General features: G+C 36.5%; 1 protein-coding gene and 1 pseudogene across 4 annotated transcripts in view; one reads left to right on the top strand and one right to left on the bottom strand.

Annotated features, from left to right (window-relative positions):
- Positions 1-25,157, bottom strand: part of LOC135111778 (transcription factor elt-3-like) — a 261,683-nt gene that overhangs the window by 200,559 nt on the left and 35,967 nt on the right. For all 4 annotated transcript variants that reach the window (XM_064025503.1, XM_064025492.1, XM_064025496.1 and 1 more), the window contains exon 3: positions 10,456-10,653. In XM_064025503.1, the coding sequence (XP_063881573.1) occupies positions 10,456-10,653 (198 nt within the window). The remainder of the gene's footprint in view (positions 1-10,455; positions 10,654-25,157) is intronic.
- LOC135111769 (cytochrome c oxidase subunit 1-like) lies at positions 1,389-3,803 on the top strand (annotated as a pseudogene).

Raw genomic sequence — 25,157 nt, 5'->3', positions numbered from 1 at the left:
ACTGCCTCCTCCTTCCAGAGACAGAAGTGCCTCTCTGGACGCACCCAGAATCCAAATAAGAGTCTACACTCAAAAGTCTGGAGGAAGCTGTCAGAGGACAAATACGCTGGACTGCACAGGACTCACTTTGTGTCTCAGATGACAATCTGGGAGCACAATTTTGGATACTCTGAGTCCAATTTGCTGCAGTGTATTGGATCTGGAGTGTCTAGCCCCATCACTGAAGCACAAGAGAGAAGAGATAAGGAGAGAAAGAGGCACCAAACACCAAGACACAAAAAGAAAACAAAACCAGGAGAGGATACACAGCAGGAAACCCAGACTGGAAGGAAGAGGAAGAGACTAACAGATACATCATACCAGGCTGGGGCCTGGTATGAGGTTTATACCTTGACCTTTATAATATTTATTTCTTTCTTTATTTTATTTTACTAGTTTACTTTATGCTTCTTTTTTAATCTAAACTTATTTTTATATTTATATAGTGCCTGATTTAAAAGGATAGCTTTGATAGGGCTAATATGTATTTTTTATACCTATATTATTTATAGTGGATTTACACCACTCCTTTAAAGATCAAAACTTTATGTGCCCTATACACCAACAAATAATATTTTAAAGATAAGCTAATTAAGCTAATGGGCTCATACCCCATAAATGAAAGTTCAATCTTTCTCTTTTTAATGACCTTTCCAATTTCCTATTTTTTATTTTTTTGTACCTTATTAACTGGTACCTTTTTATCTATCTGTTCTTCCTCTTGGTTTGGAGCTTGAATTGGACTTGAACTAAATTTACTCTCATTTATTCCCCTAATTGCAATTAAATTATGTCCTTATTCGACAGAGGCTGCAATTAAATATTTCTTAATTCAAGCTTTAGCATCAACAATCTTAATTATATCTAGATCTATATATATATATACTCAGCTGATTTTTCCTATACTCTAATCACTTTATCTTTGCTTTTAAAATTAGGAGCAGCTCCTTTACATTTTTTATTTCCTAAAGTCATTGAAGGTTTAACTTGACCCCAAGCTTTTATTCTCTTAACAATTAAAAAATTAGCCGCAATATTTATAATTTCTTACTTAACATACTCTTCTAACCTTATTTTCTTAATAACCCTTACAGCTATCCTCTCTTCCCTTATCGGTGCCCTAGGAGGCTTAAATGTTACAAAACTACGTAAACTTATAGCTTTTTCTTCTATTAATCATATGTCTTGAATACTTATTGCTATAACTATTAATGACATAATATGGTTGACATACTTTTTATTTTATTCCTTCATTTCAAGATCTGTTATTATTCTTCTTTATATAACTCAGTCTTCTTCAATTTCTGATTTAATAAATCAAAATAAAAACAAAGCTATTCTTAATCTTCTCCTTCCTTTAAATCTCTTATCTCTTGGAGGTTTACCTCCTTTCATAGGGTTTTCACCTAAATGAGTTATAATCCAGCTTCTTTCTTCTAAAATAATAATCTTTTCTCTCTTAATCCTTTTATTTTCAAGTTTAATTACTCTTTATTTTTATCTACAACTTTTCATCCCTATAATCTTATTATCCTTCCCTTCCTTCTCCTCCTTTCTAAAAATTAAATCTTTATCAACTTCCTCCCCATTTTTAGCTATTTTTACATTTACCAATATATTTGGTTTATGCTTACCAATTCCATTCTCAATCTAGGATTTTAAGTTATATAAACTATAGGCCTTCAAAGCCTAAAAAAAAAGAATTTTCTTTTAAATCCTAAGTTCCAGTGTCTAACCACATCTTTAGATTTGCAATCTAATATTATTTTTATTTTACTATAGAACCTAATAAGAAAGTTTTAACTTGTTTTTAGATTTACAATCTAACGCTTATATTACTCAGCCACCTTATTATGCAACGATGATTCTTTTCTACAAATCATAAAGACATTGGTACTCTATATTTTATCTTCGGAGCATGATCTGGTATAGTAGGAACCTCATTAAGTTTAATTATTCGTGCCGAATTAGGTCAACCAGGAACACTTATTGGTAATGATCAAATTTATAATGTTGTTGTAACTGCACACGCTTTTGTTATAATTTTTTTTATAGTTATACCAATTATAATTGGGGGTTTTGGTAATTGATTAGTTCCTCTTATATTAGGAGCTCCTGATATAGCTTTCCCCCGAATAAATAATATAAGATTTTGACTTTTACCACCATCTTTAACTTTACTATTAATGAGAGGTATAGTAGAAAGAGGTGTTGGTACAGGTTGAACTGTTTATCCTCCTTTAGCAGCAGCTATTGCTCACGCAGGGGCCTCAGTTGATCTTGGAATTTTTTCCCTCCATCTTGCAGGTGTCTCTTCTATTCTTGGTGCAGTTAATTTCATAACGACTGTTATTAATATACGATCTTTTGGTATAAGAATAGACCAAATACCCTTATTTGTTTGATCTGTCTTTATTACTGCAATTTTACTACTCCTATCTTTACCAGTTTTAGCAGGAGCAATTACCCTACTTTTAACTGATCGAAATCTTAATACATCATTCTTTGATCCTGCTGGAGGTGGAGATCTTGTTTTATATCAACATTTATTTTGATTCTTTGGTCACCCAGAAGTTTACATTCTTATTTTACCAGCATTTGGTATAATCTCTCATATTGTAAGCCAAGAATCGGGAAAAAAAGAATCATTTGGGACATTAGGTATAATTTACGCTATAATGGCTATTGGTATTTTAGGATTTATTGTATGAGCTCATCATATGTTTACAGTAGGTATAGACGTTGATACACGAGCTTACTTTATATCAGCGACAATAATTATTGCAGTTCCAACAGGAATTAAAATTTTTAGAAGATTTAGAACTCTCCATGGAACACAAATTAATTATAGTCCTTCAATACTATGGGCTTTAGGTTTTATTTTCCTATTTACTGTTGGAGGTCTTACTGGAGTTGTTTTAGCTAATTCTTCAATTGATATTATTCTCCATGATACATATTATGTTGTAGCTCATTTTCATTATGTTCTCTCTATAGGAGCTGTATTTGGTATTTTTGCTGGTATTGCCCACTGATTTCCACTTTTTACAGGCTTATCTCTAAATCCTAAATGAATAAAAATTAATTTTTCTATTAAATTTGCTGGTGTAAATATCACCTTCCCCCAACATTTTCTAGGACTCAATGGTATGCCTCGACATTACTCTGACTACCCAGATGCCTATACAACATGAAATATTGTTTCCTCTATAGGTTCTATAGTATCTCTTATTGCTATATTAATCTTTATAATTATTATTTCAGAAGCTCTAATTTCTAACCGCCCTGTCCTATTTACCTCCTTCTTACCCTCCTCAATCGAATGAAATCACTCTTACCCATCCGCTGATCATTCTTATATAGAAATTCCACTAATCTCTAACTTCTAAAATGACAGACAGATGTATAGGATTTAAGCTCCTACTAGGAAGAAATTTACTCTTCTTTTAGAACTTTTTACTTTTTCCTCTTATTTTAATGGCAACATGAACTTTTTAGGTCTTCAAGATGGAGCTTCTCCCTTAATAGAACAAATAATTTTCTTCCATGATCATATTATAGTTGTTCTTATTATAATTATTACCTTTGTTGGGTATATACTTGCATCGGTTCTCAGAAATTCACTTATTAATCGATTTATACTTGGACATCAAACTATTGAATTAATTTGAACTGCAGTTCCTGCGATCATTTTAATTTTTATTGCCCTTCCTTCCCTCCGACTATTATACTTACTAGATGAAGTTAACAATCCATCTATCACTTTAAAAACTGTAGGTCACCAATGATATTGAAGTTATGAATATTCCGATTTTCTTAATGTTGAATTTGATTCTTATATAATTCCTACCAATGAACTAGATTTATCCGGTTTTCGTCTATTAGATGTAGACAATAGAAGTGTTCTCCCCATAATTACACAAATTCGTATTGTAATTACAGCAGCAGATGTAATTCACTCTTGAACAGTTCAGCTTTAAGAGTTAAAGCAGATGCTATTCCAGGTCGACTTAACCAAATTAGGTTCCTAATATCTCGTCCAGGATTATTTTAAGGACAATGTTCAGAAATTTGTGGAGCTAATCATAGATTTATACCTATTGTAATTGAAAGTATTAATACAAACTCCTTCTTAAATTGAATTTCTTCATACTCAGATTCACCCGATGACTGAAAGTAAGTGTAGGTCTTTTAAACCTATTATAGTATGATGCCTACTTCTGGTGACAAGAAATTAGTTAAATTTATAATATTAATTTGTCATATTAAAGTTATCTTTCTTAAGATATTTCTTAATGCCTCAGATAGCCCTCCTACTTTGACTTTACCTCTACTTTTTCTTTTTATTAACATTAATAATTTTTATTTCTTTAAATTATTTTTTTAAACCATTTGAAAAAATTAATTTTAAAATTTCTTGCTCCCATACTATCCCACAATCTATTTGAAAATTATAGCTAATTTATTCTCAATTTTTTAACCATCTTCAAGAATTTTTAATCTCTCATTAAATTGGCTTTCAACTCTTTTAGGACTTATGTTTATTCCTTATTTATATTGAGCTTCCCCATCACAATGATCTTTATGCTGAAGAGAAATTATCTTTACTTTACATAAAGAATTTAAAGCTCTTTTAACTGAAACATCTGTGAAACGACCTAAGACTTCTTCCCTTGACTGGTAAGTGTTTGACTTATAAACAGTGTGAATTCAGTGTTTTTATAGTGCTCTGTTAATATTGATAATCAATTAATAATTAAATTTCCAATATTTTGAAATGCAATGTAAGTTAGGTGGGTAAAATTGTAATTTTCAACATGAAAAAATTAATGGATTTTTATGAAACCAAAACAGCAAAGAGACAAGATTTTAGCTTTAAAATGGTATATTACTCATTATTTTTACACTTAAACTCTATCTGTAACAGTTCCTTAATTTTAATATCAATTTACTCAAAGCTATAAAAAAATCAGTTGAGCCCCTCCTGCCAGCAGCTCCTCAATTGTTCTCCATAAAATACTTTCAATGCTTTCAATTTCAAATGCTCTTCATCCAGTCAAGCTTTCCTATCTTTGTCTATCTACATCTACAGTTCCCTTTTGCTAGAAATTTGCCAACATTTGGTTTGTTCAAAAGTTTTTGTTAAAGGGTAGCATAAAAGCTTTGATTTTTAAGCTTTCCTCATATGGTTTCTATCAATCTCACTGAGCCTTTAACTCAAGATTCTATCATTGCAGTGTGTAGACAGCTGCTATTCTTTCTTTAAACCTATTAACAATGGTATTCCATAGGGCTTTGTCATATTATTCATAAATGACCTCAGTCAAACTTCCTATCCTATACATTCTTACAGTGATAATTCTATCCTACATTTTTCAAGGTCATTTTTCAGATGCCCAAATCAGCAGGAATTACATGGATTATGCATAGACATCACAGAACACCAAACTTTTGATCTTTCTATTATTAATGAATTTCTGACTGTCCATCTAAGTTACTACACACATGCTCCTTAAACATCTAACATCCATTACATTCAATTTCTTCTTGTCTTCTACTCCCACACCTCACACCTCAGCACTGTACAGTGCAGTAGGCACTACTTTCCCTTCATACAACATTCTCATACCAAATACCCTATTCATAATTTCAAGCAGTTTTCCTGCTTTTCACACTAGTTCTAACTTCTGTCTCTACTCTTCCATCCATGATATCTGAAACAGTCTACCTCCTCCAGGTCCTCATCATTCATCCTACCACCTGGCTCCCTGGTGCACTTAATTACCTTACTCTTTCCTACATTAACCTTCAGTTACCTTCTCTTACACACCCATCCAATCTCCTCCACCAGCAAATAACTTTCTCTGTATCTACCACCAATGATGTGTCATCCACAATTGACTCACTCCATTCTTCGCTCTCTCCTGTTACCAGACCCAATCCTCTACCAACATTAGCTTCCCTAAACAAACCATCCATAAAGATGTTAAATAGCCATGGTGACATTACACATACCTGACGTAAGCTCACCTTGACTAGAAACCATTCACTTGCACTGTTTCCTACCCTTACACATGCTCTACTTTTCTTAAAAAAAACTTTTCACCTTTTTTAACAACCTATTACCTACATTATACAACTTCAAGACATCTCACATTCCTCCCCTATCAATTCTGCTATGTGCCTTCTTCAAAGCCTAGAATACTTTTTTACCTTTTACTAAATACTTTTCACAAATCTGTTTTACAGCAAACACTTGATCTACACAACCCCTTCCTCTCCTGAAGCCTCCTTGTTCATCACATATTACTCCATCTGTATCTTTTCTGATTTTATTTATCAATACCTTCTAATTCATCTTAATAGCAGGTATAGAAACACCTAAGTTTTCTTAAACCTAACCCACTGGGTTTTTGGGGGGATTTTATTGTTTTCTTGAGATTATATATTTTTTCTTTATTCTTCATATCTACATGTAAATCAGTTTAAAAAAGTAATTAAAAAGTAATCTAGAGTGAAATAAAAGAAGGGGCACCTGCCATAAACAACAAAAATATAATAAAAAAAATAAAAAAATAAATAAAAAAAAGGTCCACTGAAGAGACAGTCCCCCGAACTCAGTCAAAAGCGGTAGTCAAAAATTACAGAATAAGGGGTTTGGAACCTCCCTCTTGAAAGAGTTCAAGTCATAGGAAGATGGAAATATAGAGGCAGGCAGGGAGTTCCAGAGTTTATAAAGGAAAGGGATGAATTATTGAGAATACTGGTTAACTCTTGCATTAGAGAGATGGACAGAATAGGGGTGAAAGAAAAAAGAAAGTCTAGTGCAGTGAGGTTGTGGGAGGATTGGAGGCATGCAGTCAGCAAGATCAGAAGAGCAGTTAGCATGAAAATAGTGGTAGAAAATTGCAAGTGATGTAACAGTGTGGCAATGAGAGAGAGGCTGAAGACAGTCAGTTATAGGAGAGGAGTTCATAAAACAAAAAGCTTTTGACTGCACCTTGTCTTAAGGAGAGGGATGAGTGGAACTTCCCATACATATGAAGCATACTCTATACATGGACAGATAAGGCCCCTGTACAAAGCTAGCAGATGAAAGCGGGGGGAGAGAACTGGCATAAATGACAGTGACCAGCTACCACAGTAGCAAAAGAACAGTCAGAAAGGAAACTTGAGATGAAGTTACTGAGAGGATAGAAAGCTGTAGGAAGGTAGTTTGGAAATCAAAGTTTTGTGCCACACTCTATTAAAAGTTTTTGATAAGCCTAAGTTAACAGCAAATTTCACCAGAATCCCTAGAAGAGGATGACCAAGACTCAATAAGGAAATCCAGATCACCAGAAGAGCAGCCTCGATGGAACCCAAACTGGCGATCAGATAGAAGGTTGTTAAGTGATATGTGTTTATGAATCTTCCTTTTCAGAATAGATTAAAGACTTTAGAGAAACAGGAAATTAAAGCAACAAGACAGTAGTTTGTGGGATTAGAATGGTCACCCTTTTTAGGAACAGAATGAATTTAGGCAAACTTTCAGCAAGAAGGAAAGGTAGATGTTGATAGACAGAGTTTGAAGAGTATGACCAGGCAAGGTGCAAGCACAGAGGTACAGTTTCAGAGAACAATAGGAAGGACCCCATCAGGTCCATAAGCCTCCTGAGGGTTAAGGCCAGCAAGGACATGGAAAACATCACTGTGAAGGATCTTAATGAATACCATGAAGTAGTCAGAGGGTGAAGGAATGGGGAACAAGCCCTGAGTCATCCAAGGTAAAATTTTTAGTAAAGGTTTGAGCAAACAGTACAACTTCAGAAATAGATGAGATGGCAGTGGTGCCATCAGGTTGAAATAAAGGAGGGAAAGATGAAGAAGCAAAGTTATTGGAGATGTTTTTGGCTGCGTTCCAAAAGTCACAAGGGGAGTTAGTTCTTGAAAGATTTTGACATTTTCTATTAATGGAGAACAGACACTTATTTAGGTCATGCTGATACAGGTTGGTCCAGTTCGATAAGGTCTATTTTAACTAGCACTGTACAGGAAATGAACGGGTCAGACTTGACTACTTTTACATTTTTTTTACATATATATTTATTTATATTATTTATCAATGATATATAAAGTAAATTTTGATATGTAAAATAAAATAAAATAAAAAACAGGCTGGGATTTCTTTTTTTTTTTTTTGGTGGGAGGGATTTAATGCCAATCCAGCTTAATAGACTGATACCTCTAATGCACTTACTCCTCCAACGGTACTGTGCTAATCAGAAAACACATTTAACACTCCACTGCACATCCATCCACACCTGGTGCTGCCTGCACCACCTCCTTCATTATATTTGCCTCATTTAACTTCCCTAATACATTAACTCTAACATCTCTCCCAAATGTCCCAATCTCAGGCTCTCTCTCCTCCACATTTAGCAGTTTCTCAAAATGCTCTTCCCACCTCCTTCACATCTCATTCTGCCTAAGCAACATCTTACCATCCTCTATTTTTACCTGTTGCTTATTATCAGATGGTTCTTTCTGAATTTTTTTCATCCCTTATTCTTTTGAAAATTTTCTGTTAACTTCCTCCCACACCTTTCATCGGCATCAAGCACAGCTCTTTTCACTTGTCTTCTGCTTTTCTTGTATGTCTGATATGACATTCTATCCTTCACCTCAAATGCCTTCCTTTTTCCCTCTAAAGTCATTTTAATCTCTTCACCATTCACTCCACTTCCCACTCATCTCATACCACACACCTCTGCACTCTCCACTATGCCTCTCTTAAAATTAATCCACTTTACCTCACCATTATGCACCTCCTGCTCTCTAACTTCAATTCATTCCTTATTCAACATCTATAACTCCATTGCTTTTACTCTCTTATCCAGCTCTCTCACTTTCAACACTCTTCCCTTCTCTCCCCTGTGCTTTGCCATACTCCACCTTACACACATTCTCACCTTACCCTGAACCAAGAAGTTGTCTGACATACATCTATCCTTTCCCCTCTCAATGCTCTCAACATCCAACAACCAGCTAATCTTCTTCCTTGAGATCATCACATAGTCTATCCACACCTTGTCTAAAACTCTTCCATGATCTTGTCTCTGGTATGTAAACTTATGAATCACTTTCTTTTCAAACAATAGGCTAACTCTTGCTCCACAAAAAGTCCTATCAAACTTTCTACATTTCCTTTCAAGTACTCTGTACCTACTTACTATCATCAACTACCTCCCTACATGCATGCTACAAGCACATAAGTCACCCATGACTAGTACGATGACACCTGTTTTTAAGTCTCACAGAATCATCAAAAGCAGTCCAAAAATTTTCCCTTTCCATCTCATCCCTCTCATTCCCTGGCCCATAGGCATTCACATTATTTGTCAGCCAATGAAAGAATTAGTAAAACAACAGAAGAGGAAGACTTGGGAGTAATTATGACATAAGTTATTGCCTAATCAGCACATAAATAAAATACCAGGTAAAGTGTATAACCTACTCATAAATATAAGGACAGCCTTTATGTACCTAGATGAAGTTATGATCAAGAAATTGATAACATCAATAATATGACCAAGATTGGAATGTGCAGCATTAGTGTAGTCACCAAAACTAAAGAAAGAAATCAGAAAGCTGGAAAGAATAGGGAAAGCTGCAACAAAAAAAAACAGCAAGACTGAGTGATCTCTCATATGAAGAAAGACTAAAAGAATTAGAGCTAACAACATTAAAAGAAAGAAGGCAGAGACGTGACCTAATAGTGATATACAGAATCTAAAAGGGAATGGAGAAAATCAATAGAGAAGACTTAGTGATCAGGGACACAAGTGACAGAAGAGGACATAGCAAGAAACTGAAAAAGAGCACATACAGAAGAGACCTCAAGAAATACTGTTTTCCACAAGAGTTTGGAATGAACTCGATGAAGAGATTGTGTGCAAAAACAATTCATGAATTTATGGCGAAGTTAGATACTAAGAAATATAGAAACATAACAGCACTAGCCTTAGTATTGCTCTTTTCCTGCATCTCACAATTAAGTAAATAAGACTAGGTAAATACATCTCTCCTAACTTCAACTTCACCCACATCAGCCTTGATGACACTTTCCATTCCATTACACACTACTGCACTCTTTGACTTTGTAGTAGGGCTACTCCTTTCCTCACTCTCTCTGTAAACCTGACAACCTCCCAGTCACACTTCTAAATTGCTGTTCACCTTTGTATTTAATTTTGACCTCACTGAGAGTTAGTACCTTCAGCTTCCATTCAACAAACATTCTTCCTATCTCCATTCTTACATACATTTGCATTAAATAAATAAAATAAATTATTTTCAAGGGTGCAAGTAAATATAAATCACAAGTAATTCTTAGAATTTCATCAAAATAAGCAACTATAAAGATTTCAAACTTACCTGACCACAGTACATATAATCAAGTAGGCACTCTACATCATGTGCTCGAGCCTCATTTAGTACAATAACAGCCCGAGTGGTATCACTTGGAGTTTGTTGAAAGATTTCATCAAAGAAGTCACTACATGTGGCTAACACCAGTCTGTGCACCATGAAGAGACGACCCTCACAGGCTAAAGTTGCATCCGAGTACCGTTGCTGTAGAAGAAATTAATACAAATAAAGTCACTGTACATAAATATCATTATCCTAAAAGTACATTATCATTCCATGAACAAACTCCTTGAGTCATCCTAAGGAGTATAACACTTCCCACTCAAAATCATATAAAAAGTAAATTCACTCAAAATCATATAAAAAGTAAATATGTACAATTTATGTGCACAGAACTCCCACTGACTGGCATAAAAATTTTATACACATGATATTGGTTAGGATTAAGAGGAATCAAAAGGGATAGCTTGGAAAAAAATTATTTAGACTAGGTTGGGTTAGATTTTGTTATTGCAGTGGCTTAAACAAATCATACATTGAAAATACAATGCATATACCCTATATTTTATGTTTTTACTTTATTTCTCAAGTCCAATGAGCCTTACCAATAGAAAGTAACCAATGAACAGATCTTATCTAACCTAACTTAGCCTTCTCAAAATCATTTAATGCAACTGAGCCTTCAAGTTTGCTAACAAGTTATGAAAGTCCCATCTTATTGGATAGATTTAACAAAAACAATGTATAGAATATATGCTACCAGGCTGACATCACTGGAAAGCAGAGTAGCTGAGACAAAGTAAACCAACACACACACACACACACATATATATAGTGGGAAGAGTCTGGGAAGAGATTGAGGAGGTAACATGAAATATGTTGAGGAAAGAAGTCAACCACTAGAAATTAAATCTAGATCCCTGATAGGAGTTGAGGAGATTCTAGCTGGCTCTGAAAAAAGAGGAATACAGAGGGTGTCTGAGTTATGAGGTAACGAGTTACAAATGTTCAGAGATACAGGCAGTCTACTTGCAAAATAAAACTGTGCTCTCAATATTGTTCCCTTTGCTAACCAAAACTTCAAATTTGGCACTATGTGCTATATCTACCTAGTACGCCACTTTGCTACTACCCAAGCTACACAAAAGTACAGTGAAGGACCACCCACCACCCCAGGACACAGACCCTGTAGCAGTTTATTTTGAGACACTAGTTTATAATTTAAATTTAATTTTAAAACTTATCATACTGTACCACAGTGAGTCTGGCTTGTGATTCCACAGCGTACTGACCTCCAACAGTCAGCCTCTGAGAGGCATAGAGATGGTAGGGTGGCATAGCAACCCTGCTCCATTACATAAGTCCATGAATAGGCAAACATACCTGCCTAATGTTTTCAGCTGGCTATCTTAATACATCATATGAATATATAATCCAAGGAGAGAGGGAGAAAGGAAAAAATGCATGTAAGACAGAGAGAGAGAGAGAGAGAGAGAGAGAGAGAGAGAGAGAGAGAGAGAGAGAGAGAGAGAGAGAGAGAGAGAGAGAGAGAGAGAGAGAGAGAGAGAGAGAGAGAGAGAGAGAGAGAGAGAGAGAGAGAGAGAGAGAGAGAGAGAGAGTGTCTCATTTTAACCTGGGTCATACGCCAAGAATATCTGAGTCTTGCATTGGGCATAACCCTCAAGCCTCTATATGCCTTTAGGCAGTAAAGTTCCTGTGGGGAGACAAATCCAGAAAGAGAGAGAGAGAGAGAGAGAGAGAGAGAGAGAGAGAGAGAGAGAGAGAGAGAGAGAGAGAGAGAGAGAGAGAGAGAGAGAGAGAGAGAGAGAGAGAGAGAGAGAGAGAGAGAGAGAGAGAGAGAGAGAGAGAGAGAGAGAGAGAGAGAGAGAGAGAGAGAGAGAGATATTATGTTGCTTGCTCTCGCTCTCTCTCTCTCTTATATTGCTACTGATAAAGGTGAGGTCACATGAAGTCGCAGTTGGTGATCATGACAAGCCACAGTATATCACTCCATCACTTGCCCTCACAGAGCACAGAGCTCTCATTTCACATCTGCAGTCTTGGCATTTTGTCTGCTTCCTTGTGTTGCTTGGTAAGTTTCCACAAACACATAAATGTTCAATAGTCAATTCTTTCATATTTGATAATCTTTGCAATATATATCTAAACTATCCAAGGGAAACAAATAATTGATATTGTTAATTTCATATTGTAGGTGTGGTGTTTTTGGCTGTTACAGCTGATAAAACTGATTCCAAGGAAGCAATGTTCCTCCACGGTAAAATCATTAATAAGTTGCACAGCTGCAAATTCCTAAGACCGGAATAACATTGGAACTCATAGTTTATAGATCGACAGTGCACCAGTGGATTCATTGATTCAAGACCGAAGGCAAGATAGAAGCAAAGCCACGATCAGGAAGGCTGCAGTGCACAACAGAAGATGATGACATTTTGGCCATGGTGGAGAGGAATCCTATAGTGACTGTTGTAAATATTATGAGGACAATAAACCTGCTTTGTGATCCCCAAACTGTGCCAAACTGGCTTAAGGATGAAAAAAAAAAAAAAGTGCCATGTCACTGCACCAAAAGAGTGTCTGAACATGTTTCACAAGGAAGCAGAGTTGGGCTTTGCCTCAAAATATACAGAAAAACAAACACATTGAATTTTGGAAGATGGTAATTTTTACAAAGAAAGTATTTTCTACAGCTGAAGCAAAAAAGCAAGCACTGTTGGCAGGAGAAAGGCACCAGATATTCCCCTGAAAACATCATAGAAAGAAGTTCAGGTAGAAAGACTATCGTTCTGGGGCTAGATGTGGGCACAGGGACCTGGTGAATTATTGAAAACAGAGGCTAAATTTGACAGTCAACAATATATTAAAATAATAGAACAGGTATTATTCCATCACTGAGGTTAATGGCTATTCTTTGCCACATGCCAATAATTCTCATGCAGGATAATTCATCCATTCACAAAAAGTAAAATGATAAGAGGGATCGGCTGGATCTTCTGCAAGACATCATTGACTGGCCATGAAAGGGATGTGATCTCAATCCCATGGGGCAGCTAAGGTCCAAGGCTGGAATGTAGAGCAGCAAAGAAATGCTACTGCTGTAGAAGAAACTGCCAGAAGAGTGTGGGAAATCTTCTGGCTACTCCCAGACTTATGTCAGTCTTATTACATCTATGCCTAAAATCTTATTACATCTATGCCTAAAAGGCTTAACAAAGTCATCAATGTCAGAGGATGGACTGGATATTAGAGTATGACACACACACACAATAGTTCCTTTGGATTTTATTAGATTTTATAGCTTAGTATGTATGTGTATACATTTATTGAATATGTGTATTCTTGAAAAAATTGGTTTTCATAAATGTTGGAAGAGAGAGAGAGAGAGAGAGAGAGAGAGAGAGAGAGAGAGAGAGAGAGAGAGAGAGAGAGAGAGAGAGAGAGAGAGAGAGAGAGAGAGAGACGTTGGGAAAGCAAATTATCTCCCCAACCCTCTCTCTCTCTCTCTCTCTCTCTCTCTCTCTCTCTCTCTCTCTCTCTCTCTCTCTCTCTCTCTCTCTCTCTCTCTCTCTCTCTCTCTCTCTCTCTCTCTCTCTCTCTCTGGATTTGTCTCCCCACAAGAACCTTACTGCTTAAGTTAAAGGCATATAATAAGGAAGAGTCTTCAAGTCATTGGGTAGGGAAAAGCTCTGCCAGTCACTTGCCTCCCAATCATTATTATCAATTCTGTTGTTATTACAACAGTCTTTTATCTGGAAACCTTGGGACCAGACACTTTCCAGATTTTGGAATTTTCTGGATTTCACAATGGAAGATTTTTTAGTGCAGATTTTAACGTTTTTTAAATAAAACATTACAGGGTGACTCAATGGCAAAGTGCTCGACCCATGCTTTCTTGTTTCCATAATAATGCACAAGTAGACTTGTTACACCTTTAAAGCATCCAGAATGTTGGCTTTTTTGCCAAGTACTGCCAACTTTAACGTGTGTATGTCTGCAGCATTTGTACATCCAAGAACAGTCACTGTCCTTAGCATTCTTAAAACCTGATGGTGCTCTTTTATCAGCTGTTGCTAATGTTTTCTAGGGACGTAGTGCCAGTAGAGAGCAGTTTCATCAGCACTGTATACTTGCTCCAGGATAAGGTTTTCATCAGATATCATCTTGGCAAATTCATCACTGTAACACTCAGATGCGTCATAATCAGAAGCTTTTTCACCACTGATTTTCAGATATTTTATACCATGACACTTCTTAAATTTCTGCAGCAAAACTTCTGAATATTCACATCTTCAACGTTCAGTTCTTCTTGGTATTTTCCAGTTTGTTTCATTACCAACAATCCAGTCAGTGGCATACGTTCACTTCGTTGTCATATCCACTCCATCAGCACATGGTCAAGATCTTTATTTTTTTTGCCTTATGCAGCGTTTTTTCCTATTTTTCATTAGTTTCTGGTCAGCACTGTCGCTGTAAAACTTCAACAACTTGTGTTTCTGTTTCTTTATATCATATTTGGTGCTAGTTCCTACACCATAATCATCTGTAAGACACCACAATTCAGCTTCTGCAATAACTTTACCTTCTGTGCTATCAATAATGATAAGATATTTCCTTTTCTGCTTCTCACTGTTACCCATAGGTGAATCTGTATCACTTTTTGACATTTTAAGTCTTCAAAGTAAAAAAAAATCAACAAAAAATAAACAAAATATCTGTGAGCAGCAGAGGCAATGTGTGTGAGGAGCACTGAGACACACAACCACATGGCCTGTGTTTTACCATAAGTCGTTTGGCACCAAATGTGGCTTTTGTTGTGCAGATGACATCCTGGAAAATAACTGCAGTTTTCAGAATTCCGGATAAAAGATTGTGTACCTGTATTATAAATGGTACTTAGAACAAGAGAAAGAAACTGTGGCGCACACACACACACACACACACACACACACACACACACACACACACACACACACACACACACAGAGAGAGAGAGAGAGAGAGAGAGAGAGAGAGAGAGAGAGAGAGAGAGAGAGAGAGAGAGAGAGAGAGAGAGAGAGAGAGAGAGAGAGAGAGAGAGAGAGAGAGAGAGAGAGAGAGAGAGAGAGAGAGAGAGAGAGAGAGAGAGAGAGAGAGAGAGAGAGAGAGGGAGGGAGGGAGGGAGAGAGAGAGAGAGAGAGAGAGAGAGAGAGAGAGAGAGAGAGAGAGAGAGAGAGAGAGAGAGAGAGAGAGAGAGAGAGAGAGAGAGAGAGAGAGAGAGAGAGAGAGAGAGAGAGAGAGAGAGAGAGAGAGAGAGAGAGAGAGAGAGAGAGACACACACGCACGCACGCACGCGCACACACACACACACACACACACACACACACACACACACACACACACACACACACACACACACACACACACACACACACACACCATAATAAAAAGGAAATAAGAAGAATAGAAAGGATCCAAAGAGTTGCAACCAAATTGGTACCAAGTTTGAGAGATTTAACCTATGAAGAAAGATTAAGGAGATTGAAGCTTCCATCATTACAATAGAGAAGAGAAAGAGGAGACCTGATTGCTATATACAGAGCTATAAAGGGTAAGGATAAAGTTGACAAAGAAGACTTATTTGTGTGGGACTCAAGAGATACAAGAGGACATGGAGTGAAATTGAAGAAATCAGCAAGTAGAAGAGATGTCAAGAAATATGGTTTCCCAAATAGAAGCATAGAAATATGGAACAACTTAGATGAAACAGTGGTATAAGCAAAAAATATTAATGAATTTAAAGTTAAGCTGGATGCTGATAGATATGGAGACAGGATAGCTCGAGCATAGCTCTTTTCCTGTAAAACACAACTAGGTAAATACACACACTACATTGAGAGACACTGTAGAAAATATAAACAAGTAATTGTATTTGGTTTAAAGGAAGAGAAAATAGTAAGCATAATTCAAAGAGAGGAAAAGGAAAAGAAAATGTTGAATAAGTTACTGAAGAAAGTGACAGGTGAAGACAGCCAGGTAGTAAAGCAAGTGGAAGTTTCATAGACTTGGGAAATATGAAGAAGAAAAAATGAGACCCATAAGAATAAGGTTTGCAACACAGGTACAAGCAGAAGTAATTAATAGATCTTGGAGGTTGTCTAGAGATGAAGAATATATGAATGTATGGATAAACAGGGATATGGATGAGACTGAAAGATTGAAGCAAAAGGAGCTGGTAAATGAGGCTAAACAAAAAAACCAACAACAAACTGAGGAGAAGTTTTTCTTGAGAGTAAGAGATATGAGGATAAAGAAATACTACATCAAACAGTAAGTAAGGTATGTTAATGTAAATGGATTAATGTCAACTAAAATGGAATTAAATGAGTTGTTAAGCAGAACTGCACCAGATGTTTTTGTATTATGTGAGACAAAGTGGAAAAATGAATGAGGAACTCCTGACACTAGTGATGATAAATATGATTTATGGATGAAAAATAGAACTGACAAGGGAAGTGGTGGAGTGACAATCCTGACTAAAAAATGTGTGAAAATGGAGAAGGTAATAAAAAGTGAAGACAAGTCTGAAATTCTACGAGTGATGATTAGAAGTAGAAATAGAAGGATAATAAATTATGTAATAGTGTATGTGCCACCTATGACCAATGCTTGGTGAATAGAAGAGCATGAAGAGATGTTGGTAGATGTGTTAAAAAATAGTGATGGAAAGTAGTTATATTGTTGGTGATTTTAATTGTAAAGAGATAAATTGGGAGACAATGACAACTACTGGAAGTGAGATTTCATGGAGCAATAGACTATTAAACTGGGCGGTGGAAAACTTGATGACTCAGTGGGTTGATTGTGATACCAGATTTAGTAGAAGAGGTAAACTATCAAGACTTGATTTAGTGTTTACCAAGGGCATGGAAATTATTGAAACTATACACTATGATAGCCCTCTAGGTAAAACTGATCATGTGTTGATGGAATTTAATTTGAAAAATTAAAATGTAATTGATGATGAAAATTATAAGGTGAAAAGATTTAAATACAGTAAAGTTGACTTTGAAAAATTAAGAAAGTACTTTGTTGCCATGGACTGGAAAGACTTCGAAGATACAGATGTTAAAAAAAAAATGGGATGAATTTATAAGGAAATACAATTCTGCTGTAGAGAAATTTGTACCTAAAGGAGGAGTAAGATGTAAAAAGGGTAAAGAATGGTTCAATACAAAATGCAAAGAGGCTAGAAATTGTAAGTGAAATGCTTGGAATAGATGGGAGAAGCAGAAAACTATGAGCAGATGGGAGGAATATATTGATGTTAGAAACAAGTACTTTGAGATAATAAGAATGGAGAAGAAACTACAAAAGAGATATAATAGATAAGTGTATAAATGAATCCAAACTATTCTTTAGACATATTAAAGGCAAGATGAAGAAGAAGCAAGATGTATCAATACTGAAAGTTGAAGGAAAAATCTATGAAAACTCACAGGACGTGGCAAAGGTTATGAACAAGTTTCAGATCTGTATTTACTGTGGAAGGGAGTTTGATGCTGGAAAGGATAAGTTGGTGAGGAATATATTAAGTACAGTCCAAGTCAGTTATGAGGAAATACTCAAGATGATGGAAGAACTTGATATAAATAAAGCAACTGGTCCAGATGGACTATCAAACTGGATATTGAAGGAATGTAGAGAACAACTGGCTGATAAAATTCAGTCTAATGGTGACATCACTATCACAGGGAAGAGTATCAATAGATTGGAAGAAAGCAAATACTACACCAATATTCAAAGGAGGAAATAAGGAAAACCCACTAGATTATAGACCAGTGTCCTTGACTAGTGTTGTAGGAAAACTATGTGAAAGAACAATAAAGATGGATGGAACATTTGGAAAGAAATAAAGTTTTGGTAAATTGTCAATTTGGATTTAGGAGGGGAAGATCATACTCCATGAACTTATTGTCCTTTTATTCAAGGGTACTCGATATTGTGCAAGAGAGAGACGGATGGGTGGATGGTGTCTACTTAGGCTTGAAGAAAGCGTTTGACAAAGTATCACACCGAAGATCGCTATGGAAGATAAAAAAAATTATGGAAAAATTGGATGAAGACTGCTGGAATGGATGGAGGATTATCTGGATGATACAGAGATGAGAACAGTAACACAAGACCAAGATGCATCTTGGCTGAAAGTAACTAGTGGTGTCCCACAGGGCTCAGTGTTAGGAGTGATAATGTTTGTATTTAATATATGTGAACAACATAAATGAAGAAATAGATAGTTATATGAATTTATTTGCAGAAGATGCTAAACTGATGAGAAGGGTAAAAAATGTAAATGACTGTATGGTACTGTAAGATGATTTAAATAAGATAAATAGATGGAGTAAATCTTGGCAAATGGAATTAAGTAAATATAAAGTAATGGAGTTTGATAAGAGTAAGAAAAGAATACAATATCATTATGAGAAGGAAGGTGTGAAATTAAAGAAGTCAAAAGAGGAAGTGGATTTAGGAATAACAGTTACTGAAAATCTGACACTGAAAAAATTACTGGAGATGATGAATTTGTTAAAAAGAGTAAGAATGGCATTGTCATATTTGGATAAAGAAATGATAAAAAAGTTGTTGATTTCCATGATAAGACCAAGATTGGAATATGTGGCAGTGGTGTGGTCTCCTCATACAAAGAGGAATATTATAAAATTAGGAAGAGTACAAAGAGCAGTCACTAAGATGGTTTCGGAGTTGAGTAAGTCAACCTATGAAGAGAGATTAAGACTGTTGGAAATTTCTACCCTTGAAAATAGGAGAGAGAGAGGGTTCCGGAGTTGAGTAAATCAACCTATGAAGAGAGATGAAGAATGTTGGAAATTCGTACACTTGAAAATAAGAGAGAGAGAGAGAGATTTAATAAACATCTATTGAATGATAAATAGTATGGAAAATGTGGATAAGGAAGGTTTTATAAATTCAAACTCACAACTACAAGGGGACACAATAAGAAGTTGAAGAAACTTAACTGTAGAAGAGAAATCAAAAAGTATAGTTTTTCTCAAAGGAGTGTGAACAACCTCAGTGAAATTGCAAAACTGTCAGTGCTTTTAAGACCAAATTAGATAGATATAGAGACAAGATACTATGAGATTACTCCCCTCTCGTAAACTAAAACTAGGTAAATACAAACACACACACACACACACACACACACAAACACATACACGTCATCAAGTAAACAAGCAGCGATCCAAGCTCCAGCAGAGAAAGATTTTGTTTAACCATGGCCACCATTAGGAGCCTAGAATGTGTTCCCAGGTAGGAGCTGTGCTCAAGTAGAGTAGTCCTGTCTCCAGAAATAAAAAAAAATAAGAGAAAATTTATGTAATAACAGATGTAATAAAATGAGTAAAACTTCAGCAAGGCAGATGCCATAGGTGGGAGTGGAATGTTGCTAACGGGGTCACCATTCCAAGGATTCGAGAAAGATAATGAACTACATGATAAAATGCAAGGAAGGAAAGTGATTTTGATGGAGGGGATGATCAGTGACCTCATTGAAAGAGTGAAAAAAAATAGAGAAAAAACAACATGACCTGGAAGAGGAAAACAAAGAACTGAAAACACTATGCACTGATCTAAAAACAAAATTGAAGGAAAACAATGATATTGTTAAAAAACAGGAAAATGAAGTGATAGGGATGAAAAGTGAACATCAAATCTGGAGGAAGGAAAAAGAGGAAGAAAAAGTTAACTTTACAGAAATCATAGCAGCACAAAAGAAGGAAAAGACAGATTTAAATAAGGAAATTGTGAAAGTGATCAAACAGAAGGAATCGATGGTAAGGGACACAGTGGACAAAAAGAAATGTAATGTTATATATGGATTAAAAGAGGAAACAGAGCCAGTAAGATACAAGAGGGAAAGAGAACAAAAATAGGTAGCAGAGGATGTTGTAAGAAATATACAGAGAAAAGGGGAGGAGTGGATAAGTGAAAATGAGGAAATACATAGACTGGGGAAGTATATAGAAGGAGGAAAGTGACCACTGAAAGTAAAATTTAGGGCACAAACAACAGCCATGGAAGTGATATCGAATGCGTGGAAACTGGACAAGACAGAGCAATACAGGAAAGTTTGGATAAAGAGGGACATGAATGGGGAGGAGAGACTCAAGGTAAGCAATCTAATAAAAGAAGCAAAGGCAAAAAACAAGAACAGAACAGAGGAAGAGAAAAAAAAGTTCTATTGGATGGTAAAAGACGACAGGCTCAGGAAGTGGTATCTGACAAAAAAAAAGAATAGAAAATGTAAATAATGTATGAAAAAATAAAAAGTGGACAGTGGCATATACAAATATAAATGGTTTAATGTCAACATTGCGAGAATTGAATAATTATATTATGATAAAGCAGCCCGACATCATGGGTATTACTGAAGTTAAACTAAATGAGATAACAGAAAATATAAGAATTGGTAATAGTAATTAATGTGTGGATAGAACATAGAAATAATAAGAAAGGGGGGAGGAGTAATGTTACTTACAAAGAAGAGTATAACAGTGGAAGAGGTTGAAATAGAAGGAATGGCAGAAGTAATTTGAATTCAAACAAAAAGGAAAGAAGAAAGAAATTTTGCAGTGGCTTATGTACCCCCAAAGACGAATGCATGAACACAAGAGGATTATAAATAATTGTTAAGAGATACTAGTAACCGTTTGGAGAGAATACTGGCAGAGTAATAATATAACATTTATGGGTGACTTTAATTGCAAGGAGGTATGCTGGGAAGAGTGGACCACGGATGTGGGTTAAGAGTCATGGGGATATATGCTTCTAAATTTAATAATGACAAATACTATGACCCAGTGGATTAGAGAAAATACAAGATTTGGGGATAATGAAGAGGCATCAAGGCTAGACTTGGTGTTTACAAAGGAAATGGACATCATTGAAGGAATAAATTATCAGTGCCCACTAGGTAAAAGTGACCATCTGTTAATTGAATTCAGTATAGGCAGTGGTCCAATAGAAAATAGGAATGAAATTTACAAGAATGGGAGATATCATTACAGGAAAGCAAATTTTATCAGGTTGAGGGAATATTTTGCAGAGGCTAAATGGAAACAACTGTTCACAGCAAGCAGTACAAAGGAAAAGTGGAACATATTCATAGAAATTTATAATGAAGGGGTCAGTAGATATGTACCAAATATCAAAACAAAGGAAGTGAAAAAGAAAAAAGACTGGTTTAATACAAGATGTATAACAGCAAGAAAAGAAAAAGAAGCAGCATGGAATAGATGGAGAAAAAAAAAGGAAATGAGAAATGGGAATATTTCAAGAAGGCAAGAAACAAATGTATCAGAATCCTGTGAGATGAAGAAAGGAATTATGAGAAAGATACAGTTAACAAATGCAAAGATGAACCCAAGTTATTCTTCAGATATGTGAATGGGAAGATGAAAATGGGCAAACAATAGATAAATTAACGAAAGATGACATTACATACGAAGATACATGGTTACAAGTGGAATTAATGAACAAGTGCTTCCACTCAGTATTTACCAAAGGAAGCAAATTTGAAGGAGAAAGAGCATGGCACAGAGACAATGTGATGAGAGAGATACAGGTGGAAATAAGTGAAATTAAGATTATGAAAGATCTGGATGTAAGTAAGGCTCAAGGACCAGATGAAGTGTCCAACTGGATACTTAAGGAATGTTGTAAACAACTGGCAGAAGGTATACACAATACCACAGTATGTTCTTTTAAGGAAGGAAAAATTCCTCTAGACTGGAAGAGAGCCCATATTGTGCCCATTTTTAAATGAGGTAATAAAGAAGATCCATTGAATTACAGACTACATTGAATTACAGACCAGTGTCCCTAACAAGTGTGGTGGCAAAAAACAGCTGAAAGAATAGTTAAAAACAGATGGATGGAATATTTAGAAGAAACACATACACTGGAATGACAGACAATTTGGTTTCAGATGTGGAAGATCTTGTGTCACAAATTTAGTGAGCTTTTATAGAAGAGCAATTGATATAATTCAAGACAGAGAGGGTTGGGCAGACTGAGTTTATTTAGACCTAAAAAAAAGCATTTGATAAGGTACCACACCAGAGACTGCTATGGAAAATTCAAAATATAGGGGTTTGCAAGGAAACACACTGAATTGGATTACAGACTTCTTGAGGGATAGAGAAATGAGAACAGTAATAAAGGGAGAAAAATCAGAATGGTGTAGAGTTACAAGTGGAGTACCACATGGGACAGTCTTAGCCCCCGTAATGTTTCTGGTGTATGTCAACAATATGGTGGATGAGGTTGACAGTTAAATAAGTCTGTTTGCAGTATTGTTTGCAGAGTGGAAAACAATATGGATTGTAAAATATTCCAGAAAGATCTAAATAAGATATATAAATGGAGTAAGAAACGGGAAATGGAATTCAATGCAAAGAAATGCAAGGTGATGGAATTAGGAAAAAGCAAAAGAAGATTGACAAGTTCCTACACCATGGGAGAAGTGGAAATTAAGAAAACCAAAGAAGAAAAAGACTTGGGAATTACAGTAAGTGATAATTTATCACCAGAAAAACATGTAAACAAAATAGTTGGGGAAACCTATGAGTTACTAAGAAAGATGAAAGGGGCATTTGCTTACATGGATGAAGAGATGATGAAAAAGTTGATGGAATATGTGATTCGGCCAAAACTGGAATATGCCACAATTGTTTGGTCACCCCATAATAAAAAGGAAATAAGGAAAATAGAAAGGATCCAATGAGTTGCAACCAAATTGGTACTAAGTTTGAAAGACTTAACCTATGAAGAAAGATTAAGGAGATAGAAGCTTCTATCATTACAAGAGAGAAGAGAAAGAGGAGACCTGATTGCTATATACAAAGCTTTAAAGGGTAAGGACCAAGTTGACAAAGAAGACTTATTTGTGTGGGACTCAAGAGATACGAGAGGACATGGAGTGAAATTGAAGAAAACAGCAAGTAGAAGAGATATCAAGAAATATGGTTTCTCAAATAGAAGCATAGAAATATGGAACAACTTAGATGAAACAGTGGTATAAGCAAAAAATATTCATAAATTTAAAGTTAAGTTGGATGCTTATAGATATGGAGACAGGACAGCACGAGCATAGCTCTTTTCCTGTAAAACACAACTAGGTAAATACAACTAGGTAAATACACACACACACACACACACACACACACACACACACACACACACACACACACACACACACACACACACACACACACACACACACCTTGTGGTTGGAAGGTTCTTCAAAAATGGAGTTCTTCATAGCTACCAGCAATCCTTAGGGAATAACTACTTTAGCTACTTTTGGCCTACGTATCTCATCTCCTCTCGGTCACCCCATCCTCTCATAAAAAGTGTGAATCGCTGGTAAGAGGGCTGAGGGCATCAAGGGCACATGGAAATTCAGAGAGTGAAGGCACACTTTTTTGAGTGACAGTACAAGGGTTGATACCCCTTGACTGGCAAGACACATGGACATAACCTTGTTGAGCTTTATGAAGACCCTGGGTACAATGTTGATACCAAAAGGCATGACCTTGAACTAAAGAGTGTGGGAGTTGACCTGAACCACCAGGAACTTGCAGAACCAAGGGTGTATGGGCACATGCCAATACACACTCTACAGGTCAAGGGAGACCATCTGTGCGTTTCGAGCCAAGGCCACCTGAACTTGATGAAGCGAGAGCATCTATCAGCTAAGAGTCTGGATATACTGATTCAGCATACTCAGGTTGATAACAAGCTGAAGCTTGTTGGAGTCCCTTTTAGGAACCCCAAAGACATGAGACAGGAATGTGGAGTAGAACGTCTCTTCCACAACATCTGCTTCTATAGCTTAAAAACAATATGTCGAATGGCCTTGGAACAGGAGCGAGGACAGACTGGGATGGCAGCTGGCCACCCAAAGCCAAGAGACACCCCTGCCAGGATACTCAAGGCCATGCCTCCTCCCACCCAGAAATGAGACAGCCTGCAGTAGTCAAGAGTGATGGTTTCTGCCAGGCCGGGAAGGGGACTGGGAAGGCCACAAAGGACAAGCTGACCAGTGTGTCAAGAACTGGGAAGTCACCGAGTGGAAAGGAGACCGCAATGGCCACCCCCACGCAGCATGAGGGGTGGAAGAGCTCTGGGCTGAAACCCAGAGGGGGACCCAAAAACCCACCACAGAAACCTGAAGAGGAGGGAAGAAGCTGAGGAGGACAAAAACTTGCTGCATGTTGATTAGTGGAAGCAGGGGCTCAGGAGTCAGAACCTTGACGAACCTGAGAAGAGGTAGAACTGTGGTGCCAAACGTGAACTGTCACCTGAGAGGATGCAGGAGGAGGCAGCAGATATCTACTGAAATAATAATTACCCCCAATGAGGTCTAAAGCACTGGATCAGGGGGTTGCTGTGAACTTATCATTAAACACAGCTATGACATCACTGAACATTTCCCTTTGTGTCTCACAACACAAGGGGGCAGTTACAGCCTGCCCTCTAAAGACAACTCTTTCTTTACACAAAACTACATGCACCTAATTACACACACATCTCTCATTCTAAATTCAAAATTATCATGGTGACTCCTACACCAGCCACAGAGTCCCCTTCTGGGGAAGGGACCAAAAATATCCCCAGGTCGGACTGCT

The sequence above is a fragment of the Scylla paramamosain genome, chromosome 2 (assembly GCF_035594125.1).
Source record: "Scylla paramamosain isolate STU-SP2022 chromosome 2, ASM3559412v1, whole genome shotgun sequence".
Classification (NCBI taxonomy): Eukaryota; Metazoa; Arthropoda; class Malacostraca; order Decapoda; family Portunidae; genus Scylla; species Scylla paramamosain.
The sequence above is the reverse complement of the archived record's forward strand: the minus strand, read 5'-3'. Positions and strand labels throughout refer to the sequence as shown.